The 26,359-nt window shown below is 40.8% G+C and overlaps 1 protein-coding gene and 1 pseudogene across 1 annotated transcript in view; both read left to right on the forward strand.

Moving 5' to 3' along the window:
- LOC143335425 (dihydropyridine-sensitive L-type skeletal muscle calcium channel subunit alpha-1-like) overlaps positions 1-26,359 on the forward strand; it is a 236,725-nt gene that overhangs the window by 167,646 nt on the left and 42,720 nt on the right. Inside the window, exons 29-33 of the mRNA XM_076754846.1 lie at positions 5,561-5,608; positions 11,187-11,213; positions 11,306-11,431; positions 11,516-11,581; positions 18,364-18,455. Coding sequence (XP_076610961.1) covers positions 5,561-5,608; positions 11,187-11,213; positions 11,306-11,431; positions 11,516-11,581; positions 18,364-18,455 — 359 coding nt within the window. The remainder of the gene's footprint in view (positions 1-5,560; positions 5,609-11,186; positions 11,214-11,305; positions 11,432-11,515; positions 11,582-18,363; positions 18,456-26,359) is intronic.
- LOC143334511 (general transcription factor II-I repeat domain-containing protein 2B-like) lies at positions 28-1,027 on the forward strand (annotated as a pseudogene).

The following is a 26,359-nucleotide window of genomic DNA, read 5'->3' on the forward strand; positions in this document are numbered from 1 at the left end:
AAATGGGACAGACTGGCAGGTGTCAGAATGGATGGTTGTCCGAATCTTACGGGGAAAAATGTCGAACTTTTGAAACGGATGCAAGATAAAGTGACTGAAATCGACGCAGAGCAGAAATTGGTATTTATACATTGTATTATACATCAGCATGTGTTGTGCAAGTCAGTGCTAAAAATTAACCATGTTGTTGATGTTGTAACTGATATAGTTATAGTGTCATCAGGGCACGAGCATTGAATCACAGATTGTTGCACTTTTGGAATGGAGGCTTAACATGGTGACATCAGCTACCACACAGCTGTCAGATGGCTCAGCCTGGGCAAAGTGCTAAAAAGAGTTTGGGACCTGAAAGCAGAGATTCAAGAGTTTCGTGAGAAGAAAGGCAAAGACATCCCAGAGCTCTCAGATGTGGACTGGATGGCAGATTTTGCATTTGCTGTTGATGTGACTGCACTGGTGAATGAACTGAATACCAAACTACAAGGTAAGAGCCTTTTTGCTCATGAAATGCACAGCCTGGTGAAGGCTTTCATGAGAAAGTTGCAGTCTCTTTCAAGCCAACTGGAGAGCAACACTCTCACTCACATGCAAACCCTGAAAGAAGTCACACCATCAGCTGGTCACCTCTGCAGGTACTCATCCATGTTAGGAGCACTGCATTGTGAGTGTTACGGCTTGAGAAGAGACAAGGCCAGGACCCAAATGCAGAGGCGGCAAAACAAGGTTTATTGTAGAAGGTGCAACAAAAATCACCTGAACCAGGGAATGACTGCTTGCAAGCAGAACAGAAAATCACCACTACGGGGAAAAGACCAAAAGCAAGAAAGTAACAAAATAACTCAAAACTCAGCAACGCTGGAACGAGCAATCAAACGCTAAACAAAAGGCGACTCTGAAAACTACCACAGCGGGGATAACAAGAGATTCACAGGAGGCAGGAGGAGCGAGACGAGAGAAGCGCAAGAACTCAGTGCGAGCTGTGTTCGACCTGGAGTTAGGAATAGTCCGGCACCGGGGCAGAGCATGAGCTGGCTTAAGAAGCCCTGTGATTAAATGATGAGGTGCAGGTGCGTCTCATGAAGCTTGCATCCTGAGTGACCTGGCCCCGCCTCTCTCTCTCGCTCCGACCTGCTGAGAGAAGGAAAGAAAAAAAGGCATGTGAACAGGGGAAAGGACAACTCAGGACCACAGCCTTAACAGTTTTAAGAGTTTTCAAAGGGATTTGAAGATTTCAAAAAAGTTGAGGATGAAATGCACATGGTTTCCTCTACCTCTTCCTTTCCAAACATGAGGAAACATGCTCAGAAGATGTTGGTTCTCTTTGGATCTACCTACATATGTGAACAAACATTCACAGTGATGAAGTTTACCACATCCAGGTACAGATCCTCTCTCACTGATGATCATCTGTCGGCTGTGCTTTGCATCTCCACCTCAGACATTCAACCTGACTTTGATACACTTGTTAAAGCTCAACGGAAAATAGATTTCTCTCACTGAACAAGAAAAAAGAACTGAAAAACACTAAAATGTGGAAAATGGTGGAAACTACAAATGTAGGCATGCAAAGGCATGATAGGAACTAGTGAACTGGGATACTTTTCACTTTTTTTCTGCACAGTTCAGTGACAATCATAACGTGACATCTCTTTAATATTTGGGGTAGAAAGACAATTGATGTGATGTCTTTAGAAAGCTAAGAACCTCCTTGTTTTAACAGTGTATGAAACTCAAAATGCGTTTTGGGGTCAATGTGACTGAAAATGATCACAAATGTAATGAGTCACAAATGTTTCACATTTTGTTTTCCGACGTTTTTGAAAATTTGATTAAATTCCATTTTTGTAAGGCAACCTCACTTTTTCATTGCCTAATCATAACATATACTCTTACCAGTTTGTCAAAACAATGCTATTTACTGCTTTTTATATAGAAACAAAATTAATATTATGCAGAATTGAGTTCAGCCTTTTGGCCCAGCCCTCGACAATATTTTCTGTTTCTCATTTGGCCCCTTGGGAAAAATAATTGCCCACCCCTGTTATAAAATATACAAAGGAAACAAATAAAAGAGGTATGGATACTGTGGTGGTGCGAGGGCTGATACAATATCAGCCTGTATATATCCATATATCCATGGCCTTCATATCGAGGTATTTTTGTACTTTGAGTTTCTGGTATCATTACATCCATTATATACATATATAATGGATGTAATGAGGCTGATATACATATACATCCATATATACATACACACACACATATATATATGTATACACATAGGGGCTTTTTTTAGCCTTTATGATAGAGAGACAGCTGAAGGTATGACAAGAAAGGGGCAGAGAGAGAGGGGACAACACTCAGCAAATGAGCCGCAGGTGGGAGTCAGGCCTGCGGCCACTGCAGAGGACTAACGGCCTCAATACATAGGGCGCACACCCTACCAACTGAGTTACAGGGGCACCCCATCATTACACTATTCATAAAAAACCTAAGAGGAAAAGCTAATACGCGCTAATCTATAGGTCACAGGCGGATTGGATGTGTGGGAGTTAGGCCACCCTCAGAGACTGATCAGACAAGTTTTGCTCATATATCCAAAGTGCTGATATTCACCAAACAACAACCAAAATTAATATTGAAATTATTAATTAACGAAAGTGCTTCAGAAACTTCTGACTACGAGAATGTATTAATGAAAACAAACTTAAATCGTGTCTGCTGCGGGACAGCTTAGACAAAGACCCAGCGCAGTGTGGCACAGCCATCTATAAACAATTCACAACATGATCAACACATACATCCAGAGTTCAGTGTTCTTCAAAGATTCTTCAGTTTGTTAATGCAAATAAATCAGTCCAATGAAAGATAATGCCCCCAGAAGTCAAATTCAGAAGAACAAAAAAAAAAATTTCCGCTTAGAGAGGTAGGTGAGTGATGAGTGCCATAGCTCTGATCAGTACAAAAACTACCCTGTCTCACCAGATATGTCCCGTTTGGAATCCAGGTCACACTTGTGATGATCCAGAAGTACAATTCACACCAAAAACAAAAAAAACAAAAAAAGCAATCCATACCTCGATTAGATTCCTTAAAACAAGCAAAATTAAGGCAGATTGCTCTTCCACGCCGCTGACCTACAAATGCCAACATATCCCCATCTCTTTCTTCTCTCTCTGTAGTCCAATGTCACTTCCTGTTTTTAATACCTCTGAAGCACTCATAAAATAAAATAAACAAATAACACCAAAAGGTCCATTCTATAGTCCATTGTATCTGTGCTGCAGCAATATGGCCACCGATAATATTCATCAATTTCACATAAAAAAGCCAATGGGAGATGACAATCAGAAAAAATAATAATAATAATTTACATTCTCCCCAAACTCAAAATACTGTTACACAAGGTGGACCTAGTGAGAGAGAGAGAGAGAAAGAGAGAGAGAGAGAGAGAGAGAGAGAGAAAGAGAGAGAGAGAAAGAGAGAGGAGAGAGAGACAAGGCTACGTCAGCATTTAGAGGTCAGCGTGGGAGGACAATCGACCTAACTTTTCTTGTTTTAAGGAATTGCTTTTTTTGTGTGGTGTAAATTGTACCTCTGGATCATTGCAAGCATGACCTGGATTCCAAATGGGACATATCTGGTGAGATAGGGTATTTTTTTTTTTTTGTACTGATCAGAGCTGTTTTTTTTGCTCTTTTGTTTGACTTGGACTTCTGGGGGGATCATCTTTCATGGGACTGATTTATTTGCATTACTGAACTGAAGAATCATTAAAGAACACTGAACTCTGAGTGTATGTGTTAAGCATTTCTTGAATTGTTATATAGGTGGCCATTCCACGGTGGTCTTTGTCTAAGCCGTCCTGCAGCGGATGCGATTTAAGTTTGTGTTCATTAATAAATTCTCGTACTCAGTTGTTTCTGAAGCACTTTCGTTTATTAATAATTTCAATATTAATTTTGGTTGTGGGCGGCACGGTGGCGCAGCAGGTAGTGTGCGTGCCTCACAGCAAGAAGGTCTGGCAGGGCCTTTCTGTATGAAGTTTGCATGGTCTTCCCGTGCATGCGTGGGTTCTCTCCGGGCACTCCGGCTTCCTCCCACAGACCAAAAACATGCTCATTAGGTTAATTGTTGACTCTAAAATTGTCCTTAGGTGTGAGTGTGAGCGTGAATGGTTGTCTGTCTCTATATGTTGCCCTGCAATCGACTGCCGACCAGTTCAGGATGTACCCCGCCTCTTGCCCGTTGACAGCTGGGATAGGCTCCAGCCCCCCCGCAACCCCGAAAGGGATAGGCGGTATAGAAGATGAATGAATGAATTTTGGTTGTTGTTTGGTTCGTATCAGGGCTTTGAATATATGAGCAAAACTTTGATCAGTCTCTGGGCGTGACTAACTCCCACACATCCAGTCTGCCCGTGACCTATAGCTTAGTGTGTAGTAGCTTTTCCCTTTAGGTTTAGAATTGTTACAACATGTTTCAAACAAGTTGGGACAGAGACAACAAAAGGCTGGGAAAGTTTGGTATGGTGAAAAAACACGTCCTTGGGACATTTCACAGGTAAACAGGTTAACTGGCAACAAGTGATCATGGGTATGAACAGGGTTTCATGATTGGGTATGACAGTGGCATCCTCAAAAGGCTCAGGCTTTCTTAAGCAAGGATGGGGTGAGTTTTACTACTTTGTGAAACATGATTCTATAAAGGATATTACTGTATGAGCTGGGGAACATGTAAAACGACTGTTGGTAAACACAGTTCATTTGCAATTGATTGTATTCTATCTTTATTTACATTTTATATAGCACCCGAACTTTACTGGAATTGGGGTTGTAAGAAATTGTTTTGACAGCCTTCGGGATGCATACAGTAAATCTTGGGAATACATGTAGAACATCTTTCATTTTATGAAATGTCACATTAAATGCTCTTCTCTACATTCTATGTTTGTGCCTTCATCTCTCGCCACATATACACTTTTACAGCCTAAAACTCTCTTTGTTACCTCTATGACATCACTTCTTTTGTTTCTAAACACTTCCAATGGCAACTGGACTTGCTTGTGATTCTAGAGGACATTTCCCCTCTCATCCAAAAGGCTTCTTCACTTCTAAGTGGTAGGGAGTCCCAGGCATTGGTCTCTTGCAGGATCATAACTCCGCCCAGCATCAAGTTTTTAGGGTCACATGAGTCATGGTGTTGATACCACAATAGGTGTTGAAGGGTGAGAATGGGTTGGCCATTAAGAGGAGTGAAAGAAGCAATTCACGTCAAACTGGATTGAGGAGGTGGTCTAAGACACCACTTATTGACCACTTACAATGCAGTCCTGAGATCTCTCCCCAGTAAGCTTAACAGTCATTCAAACCAGGACTCACATGACCCTATTTATTCACATGATATTCGGCAGAGCTATGAAGCCTTTTGGATGAAAGGCGAAACGTCTTCTAGAACCACAAGCAAGTCCAGTTTCCTTTGGAAGCACTTAGAAGTACCATGACCTGGATGAATGAGAATCTTCACAAACATATCACTTCTTTGTGTTTCCCTCCCACAGGCTGCGCTGGCCTCCTCTGGAGGACTGTACTGTCTCCATGGCTGTGCTGTAATTATTAAGTTGCTTCAGTTTTGCATGACATTCACATTGCATGAAATGTGTCTGAACAAGGATTAGAATGACAAATCAGTTTCAAAGCCAGGCCCCCTTTTCAAAAAGCACTGTAAGGCTAAAATGTGTGTAAAATCCATCATACTAACCTTATTAAGCTTATGAGGTGTTAAGGAGATAGACTTGTCTCAATCAATACTGTAACCATAAGGGGCAGTTTACTCAAAATAACTTGTGTATTACACAATCAAGCATTGACTGTTAAACCAGCAGTTAACAGTGTTGTGCATAAGGTACAGTCAGTGATACTGGGTACTTTAAACACCAATGAAGATCCTTGACAAATCCATTCCTCATTTCAGGAAACATCAGTATGCCAAATTAAAAAGCACTGTGCTGGCTCCCAGTGAACACAGCCACACCAGGACACAAATTTAGGACCAAACAGCCTCCAAGACTGATGGAAATCAATTTGACAATGGGTAATATTACAGTACCAAGACATTTTTCTTGCTGGGTTTGGCTCTGCGCACCCCGGAGCTCAGGTATCTAATGTTAGTAGCAATGGTATCTGCATGGATAACTGAGCTTACTAGCTAACAGTGGCTACAGTTAGCAGCAGTTAGTGGTTACCTTATTTCAACAACAAGTATAGCTATTTCTGCATCAGGAAACTTGTAAATCACCACTCTATTGCAATTCTCCGTCATCAAACTTGCCTCTGTCAGTCATGGGTGGTGTATTCGGTCCCGGTCAAGCCCTTTTCACTTGGAGGCTGCTGAGTCCAGAGCAGTTAGCAGTAGTTAGCAAGAACTAACACTACTATCTGTCCACCAGGAAACTCCGTAAATCATCTTTGTTAAAGTTAATGTGGTCCCTGTCTTCAAACTGGCGTTATAACATTTAATCACATGTTAATGAGAAGTCCAAATTGTACCACTGTAGTTGAGGTCAAGTGTCAAGGGAATTATTCATGACACACTTATAAAAACATTTATCAGTAAAATAAACTTTCAATGTTTTAATGACTCGTCCTAATTGTCCAAAAAAAATATTCATGACAAAAATGGTCTCATGACGGCAGGCATCAAAACCAACCACATATGTAATAATAACACATAAAGATAAACGGTTTACTTAATAATTAGGCCTGCAATTGCATGTTTATGACATGTCATGTTGTCTTGGTTAATGTCAAATTGACATCTCTGAATCCCAAGGGCAGTTTTCGCTCATCTCACATTTTCACTCACTGTGGGCTCATTTTTCACTGCAATATATTAGTCCTGCACCTCTTTTCAACAACAGTGCAATCATGGCTAGAAGTTGGGAGAACTCAAAAATGGCACTTGTGCGGCACACAGTTATTATATCACATGTAGAATGTCATAAATGATAAAAATGTAACCACTACTTGAATTTAGATTAGCCAATTGTTAAGTAAAAAGCTAGATATATGTCACACACATAGGCCCGATAAGAAAGATGTTAAGTAAAACACAAATGCAATATAATGGCAATAGAAAAAAATACATTTATGACACAAAATAAATAATTAAATAAACCAAGATTTTTCATTTTTTATTTTCAGATATTAACCTGAATTCACTTTAAGAAAAATAATAAAATGGACCAGCTGAAATATGTCACTTTGTTTGCAGTTTCTTTCCCGATTTCAATAGTAAAGTTCCAATTCAATATTAATAAAAGTATCCACCTTTACATTTCCTTCTTTAGGTAGGGTCACAATCAATTTCCTTTGTAATTCTTCTGTATTTACTCTCCAAGATAATTGTCTTTCTTTTCTTTGCAAATTCAGTTCCGTTATGTCAGGTCAGTATGTCGTTTTGTTATAGTCACCTTGTCAGATTCAGTTCAGTTAGGGGCCCCCTTTTTAGTCTTGTATTCTCTCTTTTTTTTGAGCTTATCTGATTCTTTAAGTGAAAATCCAGCACATCCCAGGATACCATTGGACTCTCTCTCTCTCTACATGCAATGGCAGGAATCCTAGAGGAACCTTCCACTCACTGGAAATCTTTGTAGTCGTCCTCTTCTTCAGAAAGCGACAACCATAAAAAGAAAAAAAAAAACAAAAAAAAAACCTGCGTACCTTCTAAAGTAACCTGAGTTAATACCAAGTTAATACCAAATTATTTCTTATAGTATTAATTGGGAGATCTTATCTTATTTCTACTATTTTTTTTTCATACTTACATGTTCACATATCAAAACATCCCGGAAAAGGAGTATCTTGTGAACAATATCAACACAGCATTTACTGCCACCCTTTGGACTTTGAATGCAACAACAATGACCTTAATAGTATAATTGAAATTCTGTGAATATCTGTGAAATATAACCAAATGTAGGTTAACTATGAATTGATGTATGACTGTATTGATGAATGTATAAAAAAAAAAATGCTACTATAACTGTAATTTTCTTATGATAGAATAGAATTAAATATAGTGGCGGCACGGTGGCGCAGCAGGTAGTGCGCGTGCCACACAGCAAGGAGGTCGCTGGTTCGATCCCTGGGTCGGGCAGGGCCTTTCTGTGTGAAGTTTGCATGTTCTTCCCGTGTATGCATTGGTTCTCTCCGGGCACTCCGGCTTCCTCCCACAGACCAAAAACATGCTCATTAGGTTAATTGGTGACTCTAAATTGTCCGTAGGTGTGAATGTGAATGGGTGTCTGTCTATGTTGCCCTGTGATCGGCTGGCGACGGTTCAGGGTGTACCCCGCCTCTCGCCCATTTCTAGCTGGGATAGGCTCCAGCCTCCTGCAACCCCGAAAGGGATACGCGGTATGAATGAATGAATGAATGAATTAAATATATGTTAAAGTTATGGGGCTTACAAAAACTGAACAATAAAAATAAAAATTGTATTTCTTTGAATATCTTACAAAAATTAAATTAAAAAAGTGGACTGTATACAAACAACATTTTTCCAAGTGCCCACAATTATTACTAACATTGTTCAAGAAAACTGGGGCCTCCAAAAGCTATACATATTCACCAAGCAAGCTCCTAGTGGCTGCTGCTCATCCTCCTTTAGTTCAGTTGCCTTTTCGCTGAATTGTTGTCACGTGACTGTAGGTCTCAGCGTCGTCACTCAAGGCTTCCCAGTTGCATTGAGGACCACAGAATTATTATTATTATTTTTTATTTATTTATTTATTTATTTATTTTTACATGATTCGGCAAATGGCTCATTTTGGTCAAAATTTTAAGTGAGATATGTAGAATAAATAATCTTGATGATGAAATATCTCTACTATATGGTCCAATTTGATTATTTTTCCAGATGGAAGTGTTAGTTGCACGATTCATTCAAGGACTGCCAAAAATTTGTCAACAATGTCCATCTTTACAGTTTCAGGCTGTGCTAAATGGTGTTAGTTGGGTGATTTCTAAATCAAAACATGTCACTGGCAGGTTGTGGGGTTCAGTGAGTGAGATTAATCACACTCAGCCTACAGCTTTTCAATAATTGGACACTCAAAGTTCCATCAATTGTCCAGCCTTCATCAGATTTGAGTGAAAATCAGCATGTATATTTAGGAGATTGTGTATATCTCTAGTAAGTTGCTCAAAGGCATCTTGAGTTCAAGCAAAGTCATATGCCATGTCCACTTCAACCAATTGATATGGTACTTCAAATTTTATTCAATACTTGTCTCCAGAGCATGTACACCTAAATTGGTAAAATTATGTCTACATAGTTTTGAGGTACACATTATCTATGGTGGCCCCTATGGGTTGGCTCAAAATACTTTGGTAGGCATATTCCCAAACACAGCCTCAAGATATGTACCCAGATTTATGATAATTGGACAACGCATCAATGACTTAAACTTAGTGCAGTAATGATCAACAGACAATTTGGTAGCAATCAGACCTACGCTTAGGAGGAGATGTCAAAAAATTGTTTTTCAAAAAATTCAAAATCCTTTCTGGTGGAATTTTATGGTCCAAAAGGCTTTTTCATTGAGCACACTGAGCTGGTGTGTCCAGTTTTATGTCAGTGGGACTCACAGTGTGGCCTTTTAAAAATTGCTTTTTTTTTTTTTTTTTTTGTCTTTAACTACATTACTAACATGTCTGATTGGCCACATATTTCTTGGAAGCACTTGCACAAATTTCAAATTACTGCATGTTAGTGCTCATGAGGTTCACATTTGTAGGCATTCCAGTTCACAGCAATTTGAGCTGAACCTGCAGAAAATAACAAGATAATAATAGTAACACATTAATAGTGGCACAAACACAATAGGTTTCTTTCCCCTTTTTTGCTTTAATCCTAATGACATTCACAATAGATATGCTGCATATTCATGAAACTTAAAAGAGCCACCACTGCTTCATTTTAGGTAAAATTTTTGCTAAAGGATAACATCTACCCTGAGCAGCTGCTAAGTATATTAAAGTTTGAAAGTTGAAAGCTCTACATTGTTTACTATTAAGGTGCAATTTCATACTCAGTGATTCCAAGTATAACACATTTTTTGTGCTCTTTAAAAAAACTTATACTTTGTTATTGATGTGTTTTTAATACAGTAGGATGACTTACTTACTTAAATATGCAAAGTTACTTTCAAGCAGGATCATCTTCACCACCTCAGACAGCAGACATTAAGTTAAATACCGCTTTGGGAAACTAAGGTAAAAATGTGAAAGTATTAATAGAAATGCTCTTAGAAAACACTTGTAACTCTGAAGATGAATAATTTTCAGGAAAAGTGGCCCAACACTGTTATCTATCTAAACAGATTTAGAGTGCTTTGTGATTCTTAATCTTCTTGGAATGGCAACATGTATATCTATACAACTGACAAAAATTGTTCAAGTTGATAACAGCATCAAAAGTCTCTAATCTGGTTGCTTTAAAAGAGTGTTGAGTAAAACTAATACTAATAAATAACCTTCACTGTCATATTCACTGATTGTGGTCAGTAAGGCAGAGAAGAGATTATTATGTTTTAACTTAATAACCTTTATAGTCTTTTCAACTATATTATTATAATTACAGTTGAAAAAGCCAAATAAATAAAGGTTAATCTGAATTGGGATCCTTGACTGTTTTGATTCCCAGGATTCTGAGAAATATTCTGAGGGATGGAAAAATTGTTTTCACCTCAAATTTTGACTTTTTTGATTACTATGAGACAATATCAGAAATCTACCTGCTTGACTGGAATGAGGCACTAATCGTCTTCCTTTGGAAACACCTTTCATATCAACTGTGAGTGATGCTGAGCAGCTGATATGTGATGGTAATGATAGGCCCATATATTTGCAAAATACAACAGTAGATTACAATTACAATTATACCTCATTTTTTCCAGCTTTTGTTCAGCACTAATTAATATTTGCCTGCATGTTGAATATGCTTTGTTTGAACAAGCTTGCATGACGGTATTGATCTGCTTCTGTTCTGAGTCTCCTTCATGATTTTTTTTTTTTTTTTTTTTTTTTTTTTTTGTAATGAGTGTTATAATAATTCAAAAGTTTTAGAACACGGATACACTCATACCAAATGAAAATGATTGTTAAAGCCATTTGTTTCTGCAGGCAGTGGATCCTATGCAAGCAATTGCGGTGAGTTGCGTTAACTTTTCTTAAATTCAAGATTTGTTGAATTAAGCAGTTGGCTACATAATGTCCAATTTGTCCCCTCTCTGTCTGAGAAGTCTTCTGAGAACATGAGTGTATCAGTCACATTCTTCAGACTCTTTCGTGTCATGCGTCTGGTGAAACTTTTGAATCGCTCTGAGGGGATACGGAATCTTCTGTGGACCTTCATCAAATCCCTTCAGGTCAGTATCATCACTCAGCATAATTTCACCTGTAGGTCAGAATTATTGTTATGTCTGGCAGTGTCATTGGTTGTTCTTTTGCAGGCTCTTCCTTATGTGGCCCTGCTCATTCTCATGCTGTTCTTTATATACGCGGTGGTTGGAATGCAGGTATACACACATGCACACACCCACACACAAATACACACAGAGGTTTATGTGGTTTATGAGGTCAGTGTGGTTTTTCAGTGGTTTACAGGGACCCACCTTTTCCAGCATCCAGACAACTAAGAAGTCATGTCAATTTTTTTTTATTTGATCTGCACAAGACAAATCTCACTCAATTGAACAAAAAACATAATTTCACTTTCAGAACATACATATAATACATATGTGACATTTCTTAAATTCACAGGGTTGGGATTTTGGGACAACTGAGTTTATAAGGTCTGTTTACAAGACAAAACCTAGCCACTCTGCTCTAATGGTATGCGAAGCAGATTTTTTTGCGCAACAACAATAGAAATAATAGACACTATGTGAGTGGCACAAATACACAAAATTTGCGTCATTCACTGCATTCGTGTGACTAAATTTTTCAACTTGAGCATCAAAATTGCGTGATGCTGGGTCACAAAACCCTTTCTGCATTGACATTCTCCAGATGCCACTGAAGTTTTGGCATTGAATCAGACATGGAGGAAAAACTGATTGTAGGATCTATATGACTCAACACATTATTTATACCGAGACTGCACAAGAAAGGGGTGAGCTTGGAGGAAGGTAAGCGAAGAAGTTGGACTACCTGGTAAGTTATGAAAATACGTGTTGTTTGATTCCAGCTATTGGTAGCACTCTACTATGAACTTAGTTAGCGAAGCATTAGCCCTAGTCAGCACAACTTCTTGCTTTCCCGGCTTGTCTTTCACAACAATATTCATAATATAGATTCAGCAGTTTGTGTGATAATGTGGCAGGAAATGGAACAGCTTCTAAAGAAAGGGAGGAGAGGAGGAAGGAAGGAAGGAGACAAAATAAACAGTTGGTGAACAGCAGGGCCAGTTAGATGGTTGAAGTACTCTGCATTCCTGTCCTTTCATGATCCCTTTATTACACTGAGAGACACAAGCAGTAACATGGGGCAGAGGTTCGAGGAAGACAAGACCAAGGATGATGCCAAGGCAGGACCAGTCATGGACCAAGGTTTAGAGTTAGCAGCAGGGCTGTCAGAGATTGACATGGGAGGTGGGTGAACAAGAGAAGATATATACAGCATTCATAAGAATGCACTGATAAGTAGTTGTTCCTTTTTTCTTAGTAGAGACATTTCTTCTCACAGGCTAGACAATAAAAAAACAATGACAAAGAAAATGTGAAAATACCTGAAAGAAATCTGGATTGTCAACTGTTTAAAACTTGCAATTACAATACATAAATGAAGACATAAATGAAAGAAAATGGATAAATCACACCTTACCAGACTCCCTTCAGTTTCTTTCTTGGTTATTAAAGGCTCTAGGAAAGCAGTTTAATACTACCAGGATTCATTATTCCAGCAGTTCTTGTTTAGTAAAGCTGGAAAAACAAAAACCCACTGGAAGTCAGTGAATGGGTTAAATATATGACTGAAACTGCGTCCTTTGAATATTCAATATCCTGCAAACTGTATCGAAGGCTATATAGTATCATGGCTGGAACAGTATGCTGTCATTGACAGTGAAGGCTACAATGATCAGTTTTATTAGACAAGTCATATGTCTGTCCCCAAAAACACAGACATTTTGTTATGTTGTCACTGCTTATAGACATACTGGACCAGTCATCGGAGGGCAGGGCTGGACTGGGACCAAAAAATGGCCCTGGCAGCCCACCATGATTATTTATACGATATGCGGAGGCACACGACATACCAGAGGAAATATGCGCACAATGTGTTGTTTCAAAAGTTAAAATAAAGCACAGTAGCCTACATGGCAGAGACTAACCGTGCTAAAAAATGTATATGTTCTTTCACTACTCACAGAGACTTTCATCTTGGGAGAGATGCCGCAATTCCCATCTTGAAGTGAAAGTGGTTGTCAAAGAAACACTGCTAGAGACAAATACAGATACAAATACAGTGAAGAAAATAAGTATTTGATACACTGCCGGTTTTGCAAGTTTTCCCACTTACTGAATGGAGAGGTCTGTAATTTTCATCATAGGTACACTTCAACTGTAAGAGACGGAATCCATAAAAAAAATCCAGAGAATCACATTGTGTGAATTTTAAATAATTAATTTGCATTTTACTGCATGACATAAGTATTTGACACAATAGAAAAATAGAACTTAATATTTGGTACAGAAATCTTTGTTTACAATTACAGAGGTTAAACGTTTCCTGTAGTTCTTGACCAGGTTTGCACACACTGCAGCAGGGATTTTGGCCCACTCCTCCATACAGATCTTCTTTAGATCTTTCAGGTTTTGGGGCTTTCGCTGGGCAACACAGAGTTTTAACTCCCTCCAAAGATTTTCTATTGGGTTCAGGTCTGGAGACTGGCTAGGCCACTCCAGGACGCTGAAATGCTTCTTATGGAGGCACTCCTTAGTTGCCCTGGCTGTGTGTTTTGGGTCCTTATCATGCTGGAAGACCCAGCCACGACCCATCTTCAATGCTCTTACTGAGAGAAGGAGGTTGTTGGCCAAAATCTTGCGATACATGGCCGCATCCATCCTCTCCTTAATACGGTTCAGTCGTCCTGTCCCTTTTGCAGAAAAGCACCCCCAAAGAATGATGTTTCCACCACCATGCTTCACAGTTGGGATGCTGTTCTTGGGATTGTACTCATCCTCCTTCTTCACGGCAAGTGGAGTTTATACCAAAAAGTTCTATTTTGGTCTCATCTGACCACATGACCTTCTCCATGCCTCCTCTGGATCGTCCAGATGGTTATTGGCAAACTTCAGATGGGCCTGGACGTGTGCTGACTTGAGCAGGGGGACCTTGCATGCGCTGCAGGATTTTAATCCATGACGGCGTAGTGTGTTACTAATGGTAACCTTTGAGGCTGTGGTCCCAGCTCTCTTCTCTTGTCATTGACCAGGTCCTCCTGTGTAGTTCTGTGCTGATCCCTCACCTTTTTCATCATCATTGATACTCCACGAGGTGATTTTTTTTTTTTTTTTTTTTAGATTCTGTCTCTCACAGATGAAATATACCTACGATGAAAATTACAGACCTCTCCATTCTTTGTAAGTGGGAAAACTTGTTGGTGTATCAAATACTTATTTTCCCCACTGTACAAATAAGACAATTACGTCTACAGAAAGACCATACATCCATGTAAAATAAGGACCTCCTCAAAGTGACACCTTTAAGTATAAAAAACAGAGAGAATGAGAGAGAGAGACAGAGAGAGAGAGAAAGAGAGAGAGAGAAAGAGATGGAGAGAGAGAGAGAGAGAGAAGTGCAGAGACAGGCAGCCAAAGGAAAGACAGAGAGCAGGGATCAGTTAAGGTATAGTTTAAATATTACACTGAACAAAAACATAAACACAACACTTTTGTTTTTGCTCAAGATCTCAAAGATCTAAAAAACATTTCCTATATACACAAAAGACCATTTCTCTCAAATATTGTTCACAATTTGTGCGCCTTTGTGCGCCTACATGTGTGTACCTGCCTGTCCGTGCAAAGAAATTTGATGGGTTTGTTTGTTGTACTGCATCAAGATTGACAACAATTTGGACCAGTCGTGACTGGCTTCAGATCTCAGAAAGTTGAGGGTATTCTGATGCCGACCAGTCGTTAATTTGTTGTGGATAACTTATTTAAAGTTGTCTCCTCTCCGCATCAACAACAATCAAAACGCACAATATAAAATGCAAGTGGCTTATTTTTGATACTGGTGCAGGTTGCAGACAAATGCAAATTAAATGCATGCCAATCGAGAGTGACATGCACGCACACACACACACACACACACACACACACACACACACACACACACACACACACACACAAACAGCCTTCTGTCTCTGCTGGGTCATGTCTCTCTCCTCCTCCTCCCCTGAATCAACCTGAATAGCTACTTCTCCATCCTCTGTTTTACGACTCTGTCCAACAGCCTTTTCACCAGGGACTGCTTCTGCACTTGATGTCGACTCCCCCACTGCTGCAGTCGAACTTGTGGCCGCAAACATGTTTGTGATTTTGGCACATTTTGCTGCGTCCACTTGTAGGCTTTTGAGCCTCTTTTCTCGCAGCTTCTCTGCGCCTCCCTTGCACTTTTATGGTTTAGACCTATCTATTTCCACAGACGGACACTCACTTCTCTCTCACTCGGTCAAACTCCAATGGCAAAATTTGATAACCTTGCCTGGAGAGGAGGGGCAGGCTGAGGAGGGAGGGGAGGACTGAGAGATTTCATTGGACTAACCCATTGTCCTTCAAGAAAATCAACCAATGGGCCGTATTTTGTGTCTCAAATACTGTTGCTGCAGATAAAAAAAAAATTATAACTCTTTTTAAATTAAATAATGTCAACCCCGGCCCAAAAATGTGCGTTGGCCCACCGAGTATTGCCGGTGCACCCAATGGCCTGTCCATGCCTGTCGGAGGGCAATGAAGCAGAGTCTCAAAGTGCTAAAACTAACAAACTACCCACATATTCGATTGCTTTTTTTTTTATTTTTATTTTTTTTGGCATGAGTATAATTGCTGCATGAATGATCTGTTTATCATGACGAGGAATAGTGCGTTTCATTTTTGATTAACGTCTTGTTACATTTTGTACAGGAGTAAACGGACCCAAATGCTGAAGTCAGACTTGGAGACAGGAGTAGTGTAAGAAAAAGGCAATGCTTTACTGACTGTTAAAAATGTGGAACAGATAAGTCTAGGAGATCCACACACTGAAGCTGTCTAGTCGACAGAGAGTGAACAGGCAGAATGAGAGTCCGGTTCCAGATTACTCACAACACAGACTGACAGGGTGCATAAAGGAGCACAAGGTAGGCAGCTGAGCACAAAAACAGGAGTCAGGAGAGCAGGTAGGCAGACAAGTCAAAAATAGCAAAAAGCACTTAGAAGATCCCTTGAGTCTTGGTTGTTACCTCTAGGGTGAACAGACAATTGATGAATGCTGGCTGGAAGGCCGGTGCTTATATAATGTGACAACAGGTGAGTCTGGAATGATTAGTGTCAGGTGTGCTCAGGAGAGGGGGAGGCCAGTTACATTTAGAAACTATGTCGTCCTATGTCGTGACGTAATAAAACTTACAAAATATGATATTTCTATCTCATACAGTGACAAGATAGTCCAGGGGGAATGAGAGAGAGACTGAGTTAGAGAAGATTCTTCTTGAAACTCTTACGAGGTCTGCTCTATGTGCTGCACCTTCTCCCCCAGAGGATGAGTTTTTCCTCCTTAACCTTGTTGCTTCCCTGCAAAGATACTCACCCCAGTGGAGGGAATATGTTAAATTTCAGATTTATATACTTATTTATGAATCCAGCAATGTTGTGCTCAATTTGGAACTGGTAGAATAGGCATTTGGTCGACAATTTTTGCAGGGAAGCAACCAGGTTTCCGTTATTGGTAATAGTAGTCATAGTCATAGTATTTTGCCCATATCAAAAGTTTAGGTCAGTATGAAGTGTATAAGATCCTTACCCTGTAGTGTACTAATGATTTGTGTTTGGTAAGGGCGTAAATGTGGTCGTACTTCTAGTCTCAACATTTTTATCGCATATAGAACATAAAATATACTGTAGGATGGTTGGATTATGCAGGATACACTGGTACTACATGGAAATGGGATAATCATTTAAAGAACAAAACAATAATACACAGGCCTCAGATGGCCACGTTTTTCACTCATTTAGCTGTCAGTTAAAACTAGATTTTAATATTTTTACCTAAAAGTAAAGGACTTTTTGCTTGGGAGAGCTTTCTCTTGGCTTGTGAGTAATTCTGGTGCCCAAAACCTTTGCCTCTCTTGACAGTTTCACAAGCATTTTTAGCCATTTATTATTATATAATGATGCCATATTGCTGTTGAATCTAACACAGACTTGCACAGACTTCATATCACAGTGATGATAGTGATTGCAACAGCTTTTACTGTTTGTTTGTTGCTGCTTACTATGGTAAGTCACATTGTCTAAATGATCAATTTTTCAATCACATTTCAACATTGTTCACAACATGTTTCTTAACATTGATATTCTTGTATCAGACACATTTCGTTGATTAATGACGACATTCTTCAATACTAATACTAGCTTATATGATAACTAATAGTATAGCCAACTAATAGAACAAAGAAACAAGGAAAGGCAGATTATATTGATCAAATTAAGCACTGCTAATTATAATTGTCTCATGTCAAGTATGTAAAACCCAACCGCTACTAGTCCCTAGATGGCAGTATGGTTCCATGGGAGAAACTGGGACAAACATACTTGTGAGATTTAAGATCATAGTTTTGTCATTTTACAAGCTAGAAACACAGAAAAAGCATTGATACCATACAAATTGTGAGTTTAGTGCTGTGGGAACATCCAAAGTTGAATCAAACATATCATTTGCATTATCCTGATGTGGTAGAAAAGAAAGCACACAGACACACAAAATAATTTGTCTGATTTACAACTTGTCAGTGTTATCTGGGTCTGAGGCCTCTTGAGACCTGTTGATTGTCCATTCAGATGGTTTTGACGCCTTCGTCTGGTGTGGAGCTATAAAGAAAACATTCGCATCTTCATGGCAACAGTTTAAATGATAAGTAACTCTAAATAAATAAAATTATGTGGTAGACAGCTGTACAGTCAGAGTAAATTGTAAACAGGTTGTGCAGTAATGTAGTAAATATAAGTTTTTTGATTGTAGTGGATGACACAGGGGCTAAGAACCACCTGGCGTGAAGTGTGAGTATTATCCCTAACACAACCTTCTTTTTCTGCAGATATTTGGTAAAATTGCACTGGTTGACGGCACATACATCAACAGGAACAACAATTTCCAGACATTCCCACAAGCTGTTCTGCTGTTATTCAGGTTGGTGGTCTGTTTTCTTATGTTAAGTATTTTGGATTAGTTTCTGTATTCACATTAACCTGAATGAACTGAAACAACCTGCAAGCTCATGCAACATTGACAGCACACAAGGAGGGATAAGTGAGCTGGCTCCAGCCATGCGGTTCGTGGGACAGCATTGAGAACTGGGATCAGGGACGGCCTTTATGTCTTCCTTACTGATTGGCAATTTTGTACTAAAAAGCACAGAGTCGTTCGTTGTCTTTCTGTGAGTTTATTCTGACGCCTGCAGACGGACTCCCTTCTTGTTGTCTCGAGTGTGAGACGACAAGAAAGAGCCCAGAGCAGGAGAAGTTGATAGATTATATACAATATATTATCTTTGTAGACAGGATGACTTTGTTCTCATCAGAACAATGTCAGCACAATAGGCACGTCATAATGTGTTGTACAATCAGGACACAAGGTTCACTTAATCAGTGCATAATAACATACTGTACGTGGTTACATGGTCAGCAGATTATGACATACGCACGCACCTAATCATATGATATGGTTGTTCATTTGGCTTTAAGACAGTGAATACTTATGATTAAGTACAGAGAAGATGAATAACAAGAATTCCCATTACATTCCCCCATTTGAGCGTATTACGCTCACAAATGAACATTACAAATTAACACAACAAACTAGAGTTAATCATTGAAACTCACATTTTTGAAAATTGAAAGGAAATAAAGTAAATAAAGTCTAGATTAACAGTTAGAAATTACGACGATTTATGAAAACTCAACTCAATGAAAGCAAGCAATATTGCTAGATTAACTATTAAGAGAGTAATCAACATAAGCAATATTGCTAGATTAAATAACAGTGTTAAAAATCATCAAGATTAGCATAGGGTGGAACCCAGTCCAGAGAGGGATCATCTTCAGACTGAATCATGAACTGTCCTACAGAGGATTTGACCAGTGAAGTGATCAAAGCTTTGATGCAAGGTATACCACAACAGATTACAATCATAAATACTGTCAGGAAAAGGAGAAAGGGTGTCAGTATTTTCAGCAATGTCACTTTCCATCCTCCGTCAGTCAGCCAAGACCACAGACTCCATTTCTCAGAGTCTTTAGTCTTTGGTCTCAGAATCTAGCCGTTGAACCTCCATAATTGGTGATGCTGATGTTACACATGTTAATGCTCTTAGTCATGTCTGTCACAGTTCTGTTTTGCAGGGAAACTCCCAGGGTGAAGGCTAGCATGACGCCTAAGGTCTCAGAAATGTTCAGTGGTCGTGGCGTCACAGGTATTGCGTCCCCCCACTCCGTGAGGAAGTTGTGTGCAGACATAGCAGCTGTCGTTTGTAATCCTTCTGGCTGTTGATAGTACTACAGTGTACCAGGAATTTTCCTCAGGCTTCAGTGGGGAGCGAGTAAACTCTGGCAGCAATTCTCTCCTCCTTCTGCAGTTGGATGCTCTGCAGCTGCTGTTTGAGTTTTCGTACCCCTGTTGTTGATTAGGCTGAGATGAGCCTTGTTGCAGGAGCAGTAGCAGGACGATGGTGGCAGTGAGCAGGAATACGCTGCGAATTCCTCTACATCCGTCACCCCTCCAGCGCCACTGTATATTCGTTGGCGTCATCGCATCAGCCGTGGCACCTCAGCTTACCCCCGTATTCAGTGTGCCTGCCTCTTCGTGAGTTTGAGAAACGTGTGGCCCTATTGTTATCCACACCCCTCTCTCCCTCGCAGACACAAGGCGGGGGAAAGCGTTGGTTCACCTACTGATGCTCCGCACGCTTGATGTTGTCTCGTCCGTCGGCTCAGGAACGCGTTTGCAGTGGCTGGCGTGTATCCAGGTGGCCTGTTCCACGACTTTCACAGCTGTTTCCGTGGTGAGGAGGAATTGGAAAGGTCCGTTCCACCTGCGTGCTTTCCAGTTCTTTCTCCTCAGATCCTTCACTATGACCCAATCTCCTGGTTCTAGGTCGTGTAGTTTTCGCTCCGTGGCTTTCGGTAGGGCGTCCTTAGCCTGTTTGTGGATTTCAAAAAGCACAGAGGACAGGTTTGCACAATAACGTAACATTTCATCTTCACACTGGCTGGTATGAGGGAGTTGCCTCTTAACCGGTCCAATCCCTGTATTCATTGGCCGTGCAAAGAGGATTTCAAATGGGCTGAGGCCGTTTCTGCTTCTGACCCTAGCTCTCATGTGCATCAAAACAATCGATAGTGCTTTTGTCCAAGTTAAACCAGTTTCATCACAGCATTTAGCCAACTTGCCTTTCAATGTACCATTCTCTCTTTCAACAGCCCCCCCACTTGCTGGGTGATAGGCACAATGTTGCCTCATGTCAATACCAAAATACTCACCCACGCTCTTCAGGGCTGTGCTCACGAAAGGTGTACCATTGTCAGATGAGATCTTACCTGGAATTCCCCATCTGGGAATTATTTCTCTGATTAAAGCTTTTGCCACTGCTGCTGAATCCTGTTTAGAAGTGGGAAAAGCTTCCACCCACTTGGAAAACATGTCAACAAAAACCAAACAGTATTTCTTTCCCTCGCTAGGTGTTAGCTCAATGAAGTCCATTTGTAAGTGATCAAAAGGTTTTTGTGGTGGTGGATGAGCACTCTGTTGTATCTGGATGCCTCTGCCTGCATTGTTAGTAGTACAGATCACACAACTTTGACAAAATTTTTGGGAGAAGTTAGAGAAACCCTTTTTGAACCAATATCTCTGTATTTCACTCATCATACCCCCTTTTGACACATGATCTCTTCCATGTGTCAACTTAGCATAATGAGGAAACAAATATTTAGGCAAACACGGTTTATCATTTGGTCCGAACCACACTTTGTTAGAAAAAGAGCAGCCTGCTTTTTTCCAAGCCAGCCTCTCTTCATGGCCGGCTCTGGCCTGCAGGTCCTGCAAATCAGCTGTGGGTGTCAATGGTGAATCAACAATGGCAAGACATTGCATGTTGTTTTTAGTGTTATCTAGCTGTGCTGCTGCCTTAGCTGCAGCATCCGCTCTGGCGTTCCCCTGTGAAACAAAATCATCATTGTTTGTGTGTGCTTGGCATTTGCAGATAGCGACCTGTTTTGGAAGGAGGACAGCATCGAGAAGTGCAGCAACCATGGTGTGATGGGCAATGGGTTTGCCCGTAGAAGTTAAAAAATCCCTGTTGGCCCAAAGACGGCCAAAATCATGTACCACTCCCCATGCATATCTGCCGTCAGTATATATGTTAACTGTTTTATCAGAAGCAAGTTTGCATGCTTCTGTCAGTGCAACCAATTCTGCGGCTTGTGCAGAATAATTTGAGGGGAGTGGCTGTGCAACAATTGTGTCATGTAGTGTTGTAATAGCAAAGCCTGCTTGGTTTTTACCGGTTGTTGAGTTTCTTGAGGCTGAACCGTCCACAAACAGTTCTAGGTCAGCATTCTGTAAAGGTGTGTCCTGCAGATCAGGCCTGGGAGAACAGGTTTAATTTATGACTGCCACGCAGTCGTGCAGTTGTCCATCATCTGGTGTAGGGAGAAAAGTTGCAGGGTTAAGAACATTGCATCTTTTAACAGTGATGTTAGGCATGTCAAGCAGAATCGTGTTCTATCTGAGCCACCTTGCTGTTGACAGGTGAGAAGTTTTCTGTTCAAGCAAAATCATTGAAACAGCATGTGGTACCAGTAGAGTGAGATCAGCATAGCCTACAATGTCACGTGATGCTATCACAGCTTTTTCAGCAGCTGCCACAGCTCTAAGGCATGTAGGAAGTCCTGCAGCAACTGAGTCGAGTCTTGATGAGAAGTAGGCTACAGGTCTCTGTTGTCCGCCATGGTCTTGTGTCAGTATCGAAATCATGTACCCACCCCGTTCGTCAACAGTCTGTGTGAATGGTTTGGTGCAATCTGGAAGGCCTAATGTCGGAGGAGATTGCAATGCCAATTTCAGGTCCACAAAGGCTTTTACTGCCTCAGGTGTCCATGTGACTTTGTCTTTTGCTGTGAGGCCTTTCCCATGAGCAAGAGCGCTTAATGGTGCCTCAATTTCTGCATAGTTTGGGATCCACTGTCTGCAATATGACGTCATTCCTAAAAAACTCATAACTTGTTTCTTTGTTTCAGGCTGTGGGATGTTTTGGATTGCTTCAATTCGTTTGGGTGAGAGGGTTTTGCCCTCTGCTGTGATCACATGACCCAGAAAAAGTGACTTGTTTTGAAACAAACTGAAGTTTTGACAAGCTGGCCTTGTAGCCGTTATCAGCCAGATGGTTCAGAAGAGCAAGTGTGTCTTGTTTGCAGGCTTCTTCTGTGGGAGAGCAAATCATGAGGTCATCCACATACTGCAAAAGAGCACTACCAGCTGGTAAACTGAGTGAATCTAGGTTGTCTTTTGCATGGTCTATACGAGGATTTTGGTGTGATCACAACCGGTTCGGCGCCTTTAATCAGTCCTACATCATATTTGTGTTTCGCCCACAAACATGATGGTACCTGTTTTAACTCAGGAATTTCTGAGACGTCTTTTATGAAAGTGTGATTGCCGAAGAATGAATCAAAAAAATCTTTTACCTCTGTTGCTGTTTGGAAATCTGTTTCTGGAATGAGCTCAACAGTCCGTACCGCAGTCACTTCAGTAGAAAACCTTTTTCGGTGCACCTTCAGATGCGGGTGGAAATCCACATCAGGATCTGATGTTTTTCCCCACCCGGAGGCCTCGTTGCATGCTTTTATCCAAGGTCCCAAGTCCTTCCACCTTTTATTTTTTGGTTTGACCAGTGAAACATGGGGGTAGGAGTGTGATATCCTGAACAGAGCTTGAAGAGATGGATCAGACAGAGTTACTGACACAGCACATTGATTATGAGTCCAGTATAACCAATCTAGCCCGTGTGTCCCTGTTGTGATCTGCCTGATACCAAGTTTCCTCAAACTCATTGTCTGCTCCTCGAGAGATGTGAGAAGTGCAGTGCAGGTTTCGTGATGTCATGATGTCAGTGTGTGTGTCTATAGTTAGTGTCTTGGCCTCCTGTATCAGTGTGTTGTTGACAGAGTTGAGTGTAGTGTCTGGAATCTTCCACTGATAAGCATACACTAGGTCTTCCCCACCGTATTCAACAAAGGAATTTGTTTGGGGAATTTTCGTCACAACAATACCTTGGAGAGTGGAAACCAAAACCATGCCTAGTTGACACATTAAATCTCTCCCTAACAGATTCACAGGACAGCGTTTTGACAGCAAAAATGAATGTTTAAGCTTTCCCTCAACGTTATCCTGACACGAGAGTGGGGCTGTGTGTGTCTATTTCTGCCGTGTTTTGCATGTCAGTGGATGCATTTTTACTCATCTGCTGTGTGAAGTGGTCTGCCGTCTCAGCCCTTACGTCATAACCAGATGAGTCCATCACTGTCCTCTGCTCCGCCCCTAGTCAATCGGCCTCTGCCTCGGTCTCAGCTCCCTTGTTTTCCGGACACTCTCTAGTCCAGTGTCCCATCATTCCACACGTAAAACAAGCATCAGATGCCCCATGGCCTGCCCCTCTCCCTTTGTTGTGATGTCTTCGGCGTCCGCGACCCCTCTCTCTGGCTTTGCTCTTCTATAGGGAAATTTCCAGCTACTTTTGTCCATTTGTTCCCCATTTGGACCATGAGCAGTCGCTTCAGTTCATTGGTCGAAGGTCTGAATTGTTGACAGAAGATGTCCAGTTGTGTTGCAAACTCTTCTCCCCCATTTTGGACAGAGGGGAGGTGTTTGCAGCTTCTTTCATGTCGTTGTACGTCCATGGTCTGAAGATTAGCTGAGAGTTTCCGTCTCCTCCAGCTACTTCAACCATCGGTGCAATTAACACAGAGTCTGAGTGAGAAATGGAGTCTGTTCACTTGAAAATGGTGCCTTGTCGTGTTTTGTGCGCATTCCGTGGGGGAGGGGTATGCGGTGCGCAATACTTGGTAGCATAAGGTGAAGGTCTCTCTTTTTCCCCTCTTGGGTGAGGTATTGGTTTCTCAGGCCGTGATGGTGTGGCTTGGGCTGTGGCTGTAGTTGTTTCCGGGGCGCTGGCTGCTCCTCCTCAGTCCACAGCTGGTGCTGGCCGTTGTCTGGGCGGAGCCGAGTCCAGATCAGGATCTAGTTTGAGGCACTGAGATGCAGAGGTTAGTGTAGCTTTCCCTGCCTTTTGTTTTCTGTCCTTCAGTAAGCCAACAATCAAAAGCTTCCCAGTTTGCTTTAAACAGTTTTCCTTTTTTCTTTTGCTTTGTCTGACTGATTTTTTCCTTTGCTGTTAGTTGGACTCTCAAGTGTTCTAATTGGTTTAGGCTAAAACTGCCAGTGCATGGGAACCCACACTCCTGAACCCAGATTTTAATTTGGTCAGTACTCCGTTCACCATATTTTGTGATCATAAATTGAATATTGGGAGAACACATCAGAGGTTCATTTTCAGATGCTTTTTCTTTACTGCTGTTGGAACCCATTGTTGAAAAGGAAAAGGAGAAGAAGAAGAGAGAGAGAAAAAAAAATTGTTTTAGATTTTTAATTTCTTCTTCTCTTTAGGTGGATTTGTAAGGACCTTGGATTTTTATTTTTATTTATTACCACTTCAACTAATCAGTGTAGATATTTACTATTGTTTTTTTTTTTTTTTTTTAACCTTAATTTCGATGTTTTTATTAAACTCCCCACTTTTTTTTTTTTTTTTTTTTAGTGAGAGTGTAATGTAAAATTATTCTAACCCCCTGCGTTCTTAGAACAGCAAACCTAAACCCTAAACGATCGTTGATGGTAACATTCAAAGCTTTCTTAAAGTGCACAGGGGCTGTACCTATGAGTCCCAGACTCTTCAACGATTTCCAAAACCTGCCCCCCTGGGTCCCTGACCCGAAGCTTCCTTGATCCTACAGCGGTTTCCAAAACCTGCCCTGTTAATACGTCTATTACAACACACCCCAGGTGGTGAGGATCGTTCACCTTTTCCGGATTTACTCACCAGAAAGACAAGGTTGTGTGCCAGAAAAGGTTCTCTGGATCACGCCAGTGAGTGGGCGTCAGTCCTCACGTGCCAGGTCCCCCGCTTCTCTACCGTCTTTGATAGGGAGGTTCAGGGTTTTGGAGTCCCAGACTCCAGCTGTACAGACTTAAAACCTGCAGCGCTGAGTCCCGAACGTCGCCTCACGGGTGATCCTGCCGACAACGCCAAGTTTGTTCTGGCAATTTTGTACTAAAAAGCAGAGAGTCGTTCGTTGTCTTTCTGTGAGTTTATTCTGACGCCTGCAGACGGACTCCCTTCTTGTTGTCTCGAGTGTGAGATGACAAGAAAGAGCCCGGAGCAGGAGAAGTTGATAGATTATATACAATATATTATCTTTGTAGACAGGATGACTTTGTTCTATCATCAGAACAATGTCAGCACAATAGGCACGTCATAATGTGTTGTACAATCAGGACACAAGGTTCACTTAATCAGTGCATAATAACATACTGTACGTGGTTACATGGTCAGCAGATTATGACATACGCACGCACCTAATCATATGATATGGTTGTTCATTTGGCTTTAAGACAGTGAATACTTATGATTAAGTACAGAGAAGATGAATAACAAGAATTCCCATTACAGCATCCAAGGAATTTGTTTTGTAAGCTAAAGCTAATTTCCTTTAGTTTTAGATTAGCATATTAACTCAATTGAACATCTCTGAAAAGACCTGAAAATCAGCGCTCCCCATCTAATCTGTCAGAGCTTGAGAGGATCTGCAGACGAATGGGATAAATACCCCAAATACAGGTGTACCAAGCTGTAGCATCATACCCAAGAAGACTTGAGGCTGTAATGACTCCCAAGGGTGTTTCAACAAAGTACTGAGTAAAGGGTGTGAATACTTATGTACATGCGATATTGCCATTTTTTATTTTTAATAAATTAGCAAAAA

Source organism: Chaetodon auriga, chromosome 2 (genome assembly GCF_051107435.1).
Source record: "Chaetodon auriga isolate fChaAug3 chromosome 2, fChaAug3.hap1, whole genome shotgun sequence".
NCBI lineage: Eukaryota > Metazoa > Chordata > Actinopteri > Chaetodontiformes > Chaetodontidae > Chaetodon > Chaetodon auriga.